Raw genomic sequence first — 12,807 nt, 5'->3', positions numbered from 1 at the left:
CACCTGCCGGCCAATCACAGCAGCTCCTGAGGAGTCATGTGACTGTTAGACGCAGAAACCGTAGATTAAGTCACCTGATAGTTTCCATGGAGACGAGAACAACGTTCTGCTTCTTCATGTTTGGAACGTTTAGAACACAGTTACAGAACATGAGAACATGAGAACCCAAAAATAAAAGATTCTGAACACTGAAGATGTTTCTGTTCTGTGAGGTTCTGCTGTTAAGGTTCTAACATGAGTCTGGTTCCAACAGGTTCCAACAGGTTCCACTGACAAGATCTATGGTTCTGTAGGGTTCTACAAGGTTCTTCAGGTGTCACCAATGAGAGTACGGTTCTGCAGGTTCCGGCGCTTCGAGCTGCTGAATATTGAAGCTTCTGATTTAACGTCATTAAAATTTAAATCAGTTTCTTTCCTTCAGGGTTAAAGTTCCACTTCAGTGTCCTTCACGGGGCCCCGAGCCTCAGGTTGAGACACGCTGCGGTCCCTCACGGGGCCGCGAGCCTCAGGTTGAGACACGCTGCGGTCCTTCACGGGGCCGCGAGCCTCAGGTTGAGACACGCTGCGGTCCTTCACGGGGCCCCGAGCCTCAGGTTGAGACACGCTGCGGTCCTTCACGGGGCCCCGAGCCTCAGGTTGAGACACGCTGCGGTCCCTCACGGGGCCCCGAGCCTCAGGTTGAGACACGCTGATCAGATTCAGTAACGACAGGAAGCGACTGAAACGTGAACTTTTAATCTTTAGTGCAGTTTAACAGTTCGTAACTTTACAGACTCAAAAAAAAACTAACATCAAACATCTGGAATCATGCAGGAGATATCTACACAACCGCAAAGTAACACGAGAACAGTAAGAACACAAGGAGAACACAAGGAGAACACAAGGAGAACACAAGGAGAACACAAGGAGAACACAGTAAGAACATCATATTAATAATTATAATAATAAATATTCAGAGTTCAGCTGAGATCTGATCTGAGTACCAAAAACTGTAAAACAGCATAAATACAGAAATACAGACGTCAGTGTGAATGGCTTCAGTCTGAGGGGGGAGGGGGGGGGGTTGGGGGGGGGGGGGCAGTCTGAGGGTGGGGGCAAACATTTCTGTTGTTAAAGTGTAAACACGACTCATGACCTTTGACCTGCTGTTAGAACGTCTGTGTTCCCTTTAGAACCTGGAGGAACCATGATACTGAAAGTCACATGACCTGCTGAGGGTCACATGGCCTGCTGAGGGTCACATGACCTGCTGAGGGTCACATGACCTGCTGAGGGTCACATGACCTGCTGAGGGTCACATGACCTGCTGAACATGATGAAGACTGTAGAAGCAGAGTGATGAACATTAAACCTTTAATACTGAGAGCCGTCTGTCATGTGACCCTCCGTCTGTCATGTGACCGTCTGTCATGTGACCGTCCGTCTGTCATGTGACCGTCTGTCATGTGACCGTCCGTCATGTGACTCTCCGTCTGTCATGTGACCGTCCGTCTGTCATGTGACCGTCTGTCATGTGACTCTCCGTCTGTCATGTGACCGTCTGTCATGTGACCGTCTGTCATGTGACCGTCTGTCATGTGACCGTCTGTCATGTGACCCTCCGTCTGTCATGTGACCCTCCGTCTGTCATGTGACCCTCCGTCTGTCATGTGACCCTCCGTCTGTCTGTCATGTGACCGTCTGTCATGTGACCCTCCGTCTGTCATGTGACCGTCTGTCATGTGACCCTCCGTCTGTCATGTGACCCTCCGTCCGTCTGTCATGTGACCCTCCGTCCGTCTGTCATGTGACCCTCCGTCTGTCATGTGACCGTCTGTCTGTCATGTGACCCTCCGTCCGTCTGTCATGTGACCCTCCGTCTGTCATGTGACCCTCCGTCTGTCATGTGACCCTCCGTCCGTCTGTCATGTGACCCTCCGTCCGTCTGTCATGTGACCCTCCGTCTGTCATGTGACCCTCCGTCTGTCATGTGACCCTCCGTCCGTCTGTCATGTGACCCTCCGTCTGTCATGTGACCCTCCGTCTGTCATGTGACCGTCTGTCATGTGACCCTCCGTCTGTCATGTGACCCTCCGTCCGTCTGTCATGTGACCGTCTGTCATGTGACCGTCTGTCATGTGACCCTCCGTCTGTCATGTGACCCTCCGTCTGTCATGTGACCGTCTGTCATGTGACCCTCCGTCTGTCATGTGACCGTCTGTCATGTGACCGTCTGTCATGTGACCGTCTGTCATGTGACCTTCTGTCATGTGACCGTCTGTCATGTGACCGTCTGTCATGTGACCTTCTGTCATGTGACCGTCTGTCATGTGACCGTCTGTCATGTGACCGTCTGTCATGTGACCTTCTGTCATGTGACCCTCCGTCTGTCATGTGACCGTCTGTCATGTGACCGTCTGTCATGTGACCGTCCGTCTGTCATGTGACCGTCTGTCATGTGACCGTCTGTCATGTGACCGTCTGTCATGTGACCGTCCGTCTGTCATGTGACCGTCCGTCTGTCATGTGACCCTCCGTCTGTCATGTGACCGTCTGTCATGTGACCGTCTGTCATGTGACCCTCCGTCTGTCTGTCATGTGACCGTCTGTCATGTGACCGTCTGTCATGTGACCTTCTGTCATGTGACCGTCTGTCATGTGACCTTCTGTCATGTGACCGTCTGTCATGTGACCTTCTGTCATGTGACCTTCTGTCATGTGACCGCCTGTCATGTGACCGTCTGTCATGTGACTCTCCGTCTGTCATGTGACCCTCCGTCTGTCATGTGACCGTCTGTCATGTGACCGTCTGTCATGTGACCGTCTGTCATGTGACCGTCCGTCTGTCATGTGACCGTCTGTCATGTGACCGTCTGTCATGTGACCCTCCGTCTGTCATGTGACCGTCCGTCTGTCATGTGACCGTCTGTCATGTGACCGTCTGTCATGTGACCCTCCGTCTGTCTGTCATGTGACCGTCTGTCATGTGACCGTCTGTCATGTGACCTTCTGTCATGTGACCTTCTGTCATGTGACCGTCTGTCATGTGACCGCCTGTCATGTGACCGTCTGTCATGTGACTCTCCGTCTGTCATGTGACCGTCTGTCATGTGACCGTCTGTCATGTGACCGTCTGTCATGTGACCTTCTGTCATGTGACCGTCTGTCATGTGACCGTCTGTCATGTGACCTTCTGTCATGTGACCGTCTGTCATGTGACTCTCCGTCTGTCATGTGACCCTCCGTCTGTCATGTGACCGTCTGTCATGTGACCTTCTGTCATGTGACCGTCTGTCATGTGACTCTCCGTCTGTCATGTGACTCTCCGTCTGTCATGTGACCGTCTGTCATGTGACCGTCTGTCATGTGACCTTCTGTCATGTGACCGTCTGTCATGTGACTCTCCGTCTGTCATGTGACCCTCCGTCTGTCATGTGACCCTCCGTCTGTCATGTGACCGTCTGTCATGTGACCTTCTGTCATGTGACCTTCTGTCATGTGACCGTCTGTCATGTGACCCTCCGTCTGTCATGTGACCTTCTGTCACGTGACCGTCTGTCATGTGACCTTCTGTCACGTGACCGTCTGTCATGTGACCTTCTGTCATGTGACCGTCTGTCATGTGACCGTCTGTCATGTGACCTCCTCAGTGGAAACAAGCGGGGAACATTTAGTGTGTTGCACAGCAGAGTTTACAGTCGTACCATCGGGGAGCGTTTTAACGGACGGAGCGGGAACAACAGGGGACAGTTTATCTGGTCGCACCAACATCGAGTCCAATCAGTGACATCACTCCCCTCACAGCCTCTGATTGGTCCGTTCTTCTCCGACATCACTGGAGGCCAAAACCTGCTGAGAGCTAACACGCTAACATATACTAACAAGTGTTAGCATGTTGGCTAGCTGTAGTGCAGCTAGCGAACATGCTAACACTTCAGTGTTAGCATATTGGCTAGCTGAGAGTAGCATTAGCATTATAAGTCAGTTAGCACGTTAGCTCCGCAGGTTAGCCTGTTCGTTAGCACGTTAGCTGAGCAGCAGCAGCTCATCGTCGCTGCTCTCCGTCCTCCTCGCCGCCTCCAGGCAGGCGTCAGGGACGCGCGCCGTGTGTACGATGCCGCAGTGTTCGCAGGGGCCGCCGCAGCCTCGCCCGCCGTTACCATGGTGATGGCAGTGGGCGTGGCCTGCGGACGGGGGGCGCGGCTCCAGCAGCGGCTGTCGGACATCCCCGACCAATGAGGACGAGGAGGAAGAGTCGGAGTCGGGGATCAGCAGCTCCACGTCTTCTTCTTCCTCTCCGCTCCCTCGGCGCTCGCCGCCGTCGGCCCCGCCCCTTCCTGTCTCCAGCTGGCGGAGCGGACTGTGATTGGTCCAGGTCTGGTTCTGCGGGTTCTGTCCGGTCCCGGTCAGGGTTCTGGCGAGGCGGTGCAGGTTCTGGGCCAGGCGCCGCAGGGCGGAGGGGGGTGGGACCCGGACCCCTGAGGCGTCGGGGTCCGGACTCGAAGTTACCACGGCGACGGAGGCGGGCGGGGTCTCTCTGGGCCGGTCTCGGACTCGGCCGGTCGCCGAGGTCGCCACGGAGACCACGGCCTCCACGGCGCCGGAGGGGGGGGGTCTTCTGAGGGACGGGGGCCACCGGTCCGCCCGCGGCTCCCGCGCCGCGTCCCCCCCCCCGCTCGCCCTCCGTGTCCGTGTCGTCCGAGTCCGGAGACAGCGGGTCCGAACCAGAACTCCCGGCGCTCCCGGTCCCGGCGCCGTCCTCCAGGTCCGCCGAGACCAGCGCCAGAGAACCGGACCGCCGAGACCGGGAGAAGGTGAAGAGCCGGCGCCACAGGTTGCTATGACGACCGGTGGACGGGAGGCGCAGGGAAGTGAAGCCGAGCTGAGAGCGGACCGCCAGGCGCAGGTTCTCCAGAACCGAAGCCTGAAGACACAAAAGAACCGTTAACAGCTGGAGGAGAACCCAGTAGAACCAGAACCAGAACCAGAACCAGAACCCTACCTGGCTCCCAGAGCAGACGGGGAAGTCTTCGACAGGCGGGATCAGACCCTGAGCGATCAGCTGACCGTAGGAGGGCGGGGCTTCTCGTCTCAGTAGCTCCGCCTCCACGCGGGACAGCTGCGTCTCAAAGGACCTGCAACGACCAATCACAGAGCTGCAGTCACACAACGACCAATCACAGAGCTGCAGTCACACAGCGACCAATCACAGAGCTGCATTCACACAGCGACCAATCAGATACCTGCGTTCGAACATGCGCAGCGAGTAGAGCTTGCAGGTGCAGCCGAGGGCGATGACCAATAGGAGGCCGCAGATCAGGCTGCCAATCACAGCGGCCGTGATGACTCTGGTCGGCACGACGACGGGACAGCGCTCCTCATCGCTGCCGTCGCCGCAGTCGTCCTGAGCGTCGCACACCCACGACTCGAACACGCAGCGGTTATTCTAGAGGTCAAAGGTCAAAGGTCAGAGTGAGTCACACATGCCATCTGGGACCCTACATATTTTAATAAAAGCTCTTAAAGGAAGTATTTAAAGGTCAGAGGTCAGGGGTCAGAGGTCATGTCTTAGGGGTCAGGGGTCATGTCTCAGGTCTCAGGGGTCAGAGGTCAGGTCCCAGGGGTCAGAGGTCAGGTCCCAGGGGTCAGGGGTCATGTCTCAGGTCTCAGGTCTCAGGGGTCAGGTCTCAGGTCTCAGGGGTCAGAGGTCAGGTCTTAGGGGTCAGAGGTCAGGTCTTAGGGGTCAGGGGTCAGGGGTCAGGTCTCAGGGGTCAGGGGTCAGGTCTCAGGGGTCAGGTCCCAGGGGTCAGAGGTCAGGTCCCAGGGGTCAGAGGTCAGGTCTCAGTTCTCAGGTCTTCAGGTCCCAGGGGTCAGGGGTCAGGGGTCAGGTCTCAGGTCCCAGGGGTCAGGTCCCAGGGGTCAGGTCCCAGGGGTCAGGTCCCAGGTCCCAGGGGTCAGAGGTCAGAGGTCAGAGGTCAGGTACCTTGCAGTGGAAGTTCCCGGGCTGGCAGAAGAAGCAGTTCTTCTCGTCGGAGCCGTTGGGGCAGCGGTTCTGGTAGTTGCAGCGGTCGGAGCGCGGGTAGCAGGCTCCGTTCCTGGAGCAGGGGAACTCGTCCTCCTGGCAGCTAGAACAGTTCTGCTCGTCCCGGCCGTTCGGGCAGTGCCAGAACCCGTCACACCGCTGCTGCTCCGTGTAGCACCCCCAGTTCCCCCCGCACGGAACCTCCCACGGCAGGCAGAACCCGTCCACCTGGAGAACCCACACACAACCGTCAACACGCCGGCCCCAAGATAGCCTGCCAGTCTTCCTTCCTTCCTTCCTTCCCTCCATCCTTTCCTTCTTTCCTTCCTTCCCTCCATCTGTCCCTCCATCTGTCCTTCCTTCCTTCCGTCCTTCCTTCCTTCCTTCTTTCCTTCCTTCCATCTGTCCTTCCTTCCATCTGTCCTTCCTTCCATCTGTCCTTCCTTCCTTCCTTCCTTCCTTCCTCCCTCCCTCCTTCCTCCCTCCCTCCCTCCCTCCTTCCTTCCTTCCTCCCTCCCTTCCTTTAACCCCACAGAGAACCGTCAACACTCCCCCCTTCCTTCCTTCCTTCCTTCCTCCCTCCTTCCTCCCTCCCCCCACAGAGAACCGTCAGCACTCCCCCCTTCCTTCCTTCCTTCCTTCCTCCCTCCCTCCTTCCTTCCTCCCTCCTTCCTTCCTACCTTCCTTCCTTCCTGGTAGGTGACGTTGTACAGGAACAGGAAGTACCTGGTAGGTGACGTTAAATCCTCGGGCGGCGTTGATCTTGTCGGCGTAGAAGTGAACTCGGAGCTGACCGGACGATGAAACCACGGCGACGGGCGCTCTGGAGTCGAAGGCGGTGAGAACCCGGAGGAGCCGGCGAGGGTTCTCCTCCAGACCGTCGTAGACCTTCACGTAGTCGCCGTAGCCGGTGCCGTCCAGCTTGAAGTCTGTGAACCGCAGGATGACCTGGAGGAGGTTACCATGACAACACGCAGGAAGTTACCACGGCAACATGCAGGAAGTTACCATGGCAACACACAGGAAGTCTTGACTGTTCCACTTTAAACAAACTGAGCTGAACATTTATTTTCAAACTAAATCTAAAAACTTGAAATAAAGAATTTTAAAAGATTATTAAATGTTGTATATGAATAATGAACCAATGTGTGTCAGGGGTCAGAGGTCAGGGGTCAGAGGTCAGAGGTCAGAGGTTACCTTCCTGTGGTCTCCGGTGTCGATCAGCCAGGTGCAGTTACTGCCGGGGGGGTAGAAGTCGGGGTAGTTTGGAGAACTGAAGGAACCGTAGAAGTTCCTCAACCATTCTCCACAAGTGGGAACGTCACAGTCGATCTCATCCCCGAGGTCCTGGAACACACAGAGACCACATCAGACTCAGACAGGGGGGGGGGGGGCAGACTGGGGGGGGCAGACTGGGGGGGGGGGGGGGGGGTCAGACTGGGGGGGGGATCAAGGATGTTGCCTTGGTAACAGCTAATGGGGATCCAAATAAACTAAACTAAACTAAACTATAGGTTCTAAGCAGGTTCTCGGCAGGTTCTAAGCAGGTTCTCGGCAGGTTCTAAGCAGGTTCTCGGCAGGTTCTAAGCAGGTTCTCGGCAGATTCTCGGCAGGTGCACTGATGCCACCCGTACTGAACTGCTGAAGATCTGGACTTCACAGGAAGGCTAGAGACAGTCTCACAGGTGCATTGTGGGTAGTTACCTGGCAGTCCCAGGTGCATTGTGGGTAGTTACCTGGCAGTCCCAGGTGCATTGTGGGTAGTTACCTGGCAGTCCCAGGTGCATTGTGGGTAGTTACCTGGCAGAGGTGCATTGTGGGTAGTTACCTGGCAGAGGTGCATTGTGGGTAGTTACCTGGCAGAGGTGCATTGTGGGTAGTTACCTGGCAGTCGATGCTGCCGTCGCAGCGCAGGCTGTGGGGCAGGCAGGTGTAGATGCGGGTGTAGCGGGACAGGCAGGGGAACTGGTTCAGGCTGCAGGGCTGGAAGGAGAACGGAGAGTCCACACACAGCTCCTCGTCAGAGTTGTCTCCGCACTCGTCCATCGAGTTGCAGCGCCACAAGTCCGGGATGCACTTCCCGTTAGAGCAGTGGAACTGGTCCACGTCACAGCTGGAGGCCTCCAGCTTACCTGCAACCACAAGGACCACACAGACCCTCAGAGACCTGAACCACCAGGACCACACAGACCCTCAGAGACCACACAGACCCTCAGAGACCACACAGACCCTCAGAGACCACACAGACCCTCAGAGACCACACAGACCCTCAGAGACCACACAGACCCTCAGAGACCTCCAGAGAACAGGTCCTTATATAGCGCATTTCATACACAATGGTAACTCAATGTGCTTTATATAAAACAGAAAAACATGTAATTTGAGAAACTTAAAACATACAATTACCCCCCCCCCCCCCACCTGAGCTCTTAACTTATGCTGCCATAGGCTTAGACCCCCCCCACCTGAGCTCTTAACTTATGCTGCCATAGGCTTAGAACCCCCCCCCACCTGAGCTCTTAACTTATGCTGCCATAGGCTTAGACCCCCCCACCTGAGCTCTTAACTTATGCTGCCATAGGCTTAGACCCCCCCACCTGAGCTCTTAACTTATGCTGCCATAGGCTTAGACCCCCCCACCTGAGCTCTTAACTTATGCTGCCATAGGCTTAGACCCCCCCACCTGAGCTCTTAACTTATGCTGCCATAGGCTTAGAACCCCCCCCACCTGAGCTCTTAACTTATGCTGCCATAGGCTTAGAACCCCCCCCACCTGAGCTCTTAACTTATGCTGCCATAGGCTTAGACCCCCCCCACCTGAGCTCTTAACTTATGCTGCCATAGGCTTAGACCCCCCCCACTACAATAAACAGACCCTCAGAGACCTCCAGAGAACAGGTCCTGGGGTCCTGACCCTCACCAGAGATGTAGGACAGTCTGAAGCCCTTCCCTGTCAGGCTGTCGTCAGAGTGGAAGTGGATCCAGACGTGGTCCTGGGAGGAGATGTAGGGGGGGGGGAGGGAGGAACCGCAGACCCGCAGTCCATCCAGGTTCCTGTAGCTGCTGACAGACATCCAGTCTGAGGAGCAGCGGTGGGAACCCTGCAGGTCAAAGTCCTGGAAGCTGAGGGGGACAGGACACATCAGACCTCTGACCTCTGGCCTCTTGTGGCTGATGCAGTAACCATGGAAACGGCCGTGTTACCTGATGGTGACGGTGTCTCCGGGTCGCGCTCTGATGTTCCAGCTGCAGTTCAGGCGGGCCGGATACTGGAACGGCCAACCGGGGCTGGTGATGACACCGCTGGAGGCCCACAGGAGCTCCGCCCCCTCGCCACAGGCTGAGAGACAGACAGGTTAGAGAGAGACAGACAGGTTAGAGAGAGACAGGTTAGAGAGACAGACAGGTTAGAGAGAGACAGACAGGTTAGAGACAGACAGACAGATTAGAGAGAGACAGACAGGTTAGAGAGACAGACAGGTTAGAGAGAGACAGGTTAGAGAGACAGACAGGTTAGAGAGACAGATTAGAGAGAGACAGACAGGTTAGAGAGACAGACAGGTTAGAGAGACAGACAGGTTAGAGAGACAGGTTAGAGAGACAGACAGGTTAGAGAGAGACAGACAGGGTAGAGAGAGACAGACAGGTTAGAGAGAGACAGGTTAGAGAGACAGACAGGTTAGAGAGAGACAGACAGGTTAGAGAGAGACAGGTTAGAGAGAGACAGGTTAGAGAGACAGACAGGTTAGAGAGAGACAGGTTAGAGAGAGACAGACAGGTTAGAGAGAGACAGGTTAGAGAGAGACAGACAGTTTAGAGACAGACAGGTTAGAGACAGACAGGTTAGAGAGAGACAGGTTAGAGAGACAGGCAGGTTAGAGACAGACAGGTCAGAGAGAGACAGGTTAGAGAGAGACAGGTTAGAGAGAGACAGACAGGTTAGAGAGAGACAGGTTAGAGACAGACAGGTTAGAGAGAGACAGGTTAGAGAGACAGGCAGGTTAGAGACAGACAGTTTAGAGACAGACAGGTTAGAGAGAGACAGGTTAGAGAGAGACAGACAGGTTAGAGAGAGACAGGTTAGAGAGAGACAGACAGGTTAGAGAGAGACAGGTTAGAGAGAGACAGGTTAGAGAGACAGGCAGGTTAGAGACAGACAGGTCAGAGAGAGACAGGTTAGAGAGAGACAGGTTAGAGAGAGACAGACAGGTTAGAGAGAGACAGGTTAGAGACAGACAGGTTACAGACAGACAGGTTACAGAGAGACAGGTTAGAGACAGACAGGTTACAGAGAGACAGGTTAGAGAGAGACAGGTTAGAGAGACAGGTTAGAGAGAGACAGACAGGTTAGAGAGAGACAGGTTAGAGACAGACAGGTTAGAGAGAGACAGGTTAGAGAGACAGACAGACAGGTTAGAGAGAGAGACAGACAGGTTAGAGAGAGACAGGTTAGAGACAGACAGGTTAGAGAGACAGACAGGTTAGAGAGAGACAGGTTAGAGACAGACAGGTTAGAGAGACAGACAGGTTAGAGAGAGACAGACAGGTTAGAGGGGGGGGGGGTTCTGGTTTAAAGGCGGGGGGGGGGGGGGGTGTCCTGGTGTGATTGGCTGATCAGGTGTGACCTCACCGTTGGAGATCCCGGACACGTAAACGTTGTCGTTCCTCTCAGAGGCGGCAGCAATGCATCCTGGGAAACAGAGTCCAAAGAACAGACAGGAAGTTAGCTTCTTCTTTACTTCCTGTTTTGTCTATCAATCACACTGGGAGCAAACTGGGAACACACTGGGGACACACTGGGGACACACTGGGAGCAAACTGGGAACACACTGGGGACACACTGGGAACACAGTGGGAACACAGTGGGGAACACACTGGGAACACACTGGGAACACACTGGGAACACACGGGGAACACAGTGGGAACACACGGGGAACACACTGGGAACACACTGGGAACACACGGGGAACACAGTGGGAACACACGGGGAACACACTGGGGACACACTGGGAACACACTGGGGACACACTGGGAACACACTGGGGACACACTGGGAACACACTGGGAACACACGGGGAACACAGTGGGAACACACGGGGAACACAGTGGGAACACAGTGGGAACACAGTGGGGACACACTGGGGACACACTGGGGACACACTGGGGACACACTGGGGACACACTGGGAGCCAACTGGGAACATACTGGGGACACACTGGGAACACTGGGAACACACTGGGAACACACTGGGAGCACACTGGGGACACACTGGGAACACACGGGGGACACACTGGGGACACAGTGGGAAGACTGGGAACACACTGGGAACACACTGGGAACACACGGGGAACACAGTGGGAACACACGGGGAACACAGTGGGAACACACTGGGAACACAGTGGGAACACAGTGGGAACACACTGGGGACACACTGGGGACACAGTGGGAACACACTGGGGACACACTGGGGACACACTGGGAACACACTGGGAACACACGGGGAACACACTGGGGACACACTGGGAACACAGTGGGAACACAGTGGGAACACACTGGGGACACACTGGGGACACACTGGGAACACACTGGGAACACACGGGGAACACACTGGGGACACACTGGGGACACAGTGGGAAGACTGGGAACACACTGGGAACACACTGGGAACACACGGGGAACACACGGGGAACACAGTGGGAACACACTGGGAACACAGTGGGAACACAGTGGGAACACACTGGGGACACACTGGGAACACACTGGGAACACACGGGGAACACACGGGGAACACACTGGGGACACACTGGGGACACACTGGGGACACAGTGGGAACACACTGGGGACACACTGGGAACACACTGGGGACACACTGGGGACACACTGGGGACACACTGGGGACACAGTGGGAACACACTGGGGACACACTGGGAACACACTGGGGACACACTGGGAACACACTGGGAACACACTGGGGACACACTGGGAACACACTGGGAGCAAACTGGGAACACACTGGGAACTCACTGGGAACACACGGGGAACACAGTGGGAACACACTGGGGACACACTGGGAACAGACTGGGAACACACTGGGAGCAAACTGGGAACACAGTGGGAACACAGTGGGAACACACTGGGGACACACTGGGGACATACTGGGGACACACTGGGGACTCACTGGGGACACACTGGGGACACACTGGGAACACACTGGGAACAGACTGGGGACACACTGGGAACACAGTGGGAACACACTGGGAACAGACTGGGGACACACTGGGAACACACTGGGAACAGACTGGGGACACACTGGGAACACAGTGGGAACACACTGGGAACACACTGGGGACACACTGGGAGCAAACTGGGGACACACTGGGAACACTGGGAACACACTGGGAACACTGGGAACACACTGGGAGCAAACTGGGAACACAGTGGGGACACACTGCGAGCACACTGGGAACACACTGGGAACACAGTGGGAGCAAACTGGGAACACACTGGGAACTCACTGGGAACACTGGGGACTCACTGGGGACACACTGGGAACACACTGGGGACACACTGGGAACAGACTGGGAACACACTGGGAGCAAACTGGGAACACAGTGGGAACACACTGGGGACTCACTGGGGACACACTGGGAACACAGTGGGAACACACTGGGAGCAAACTGGGAACACACTGGGAACACACTGGGGACACACTGGGAACACAGTGGGAGCACACTGGGAACATACTGGGAACACACTGGGAGCAAACTGGGGACACACTGGGGACACCCTGGGAACACACTGGGAGC

General features: G+C 55.7%; 1 protein-coding gene across 1 annotated transcript in view; it reads right to left on the bottom strand.

Moving 5' to 3' along the window:
- Positions 1 to 3,611: 3,611 nt before the first annotated feature.
- lrp12 (low density lipoprotein receptor-related protein 12) overlaps positions 3,612 to 12,807 on the bottom strand; it is a 9,665-nt gene continuing 469 nt past the window's right edge. Inside the window, 11 exon segments of the mRNA XM_053334259.1 lie at positions 3,612 to 4,590; positions 4,592 to 4,903; positions 4,982 to 5,114; positions 5,223 to 5,425; positions 5,963 to 6,229; positions 6,728 to 6,949; positions 7,199 to 7,348; positions 7,886 to 8,133; positions 8,922 to 9,124; positions 9,206 to 9,341; positions 10,632 to 10,691. Of these exon segments, the coding sequence (XP_053190234.1) occupies positions 4,006 to 4,590; positions 4,592 to 4,903; positions 4,982 to 5,114; positions 5,223 to 5,425; positions 5,963 to 6,229; positions 6,728 to 6,949; positions 7,199 to 7,348; positions 7,886 to 8,133; positions 8,922 to 9,124; positions 9,206 to 9,341; positions 10,632 to 10,691 (2,519 nt within the window). The 3' untranslated portion in view covers positions 3,612 to 4,005.

The sequence above is a fragment of the Scomber japonicus genome, chromosome 15, assembly GCF_027409825.1.
Source record: "Scomber japonicus isolate fScoJap1 chromosome 15, fScoJap1.pri, whole genome shotgun sequence".
Taxonomy (NCBI): Eukaryota; Metazoa; Chordata; class Actinopteri; order Scombriformes; family Scombridae; genus Scomber; species Scomber japonicus.
This window is presented reverse-complemented; position numbering and strand designations above follow the sequence as displayed.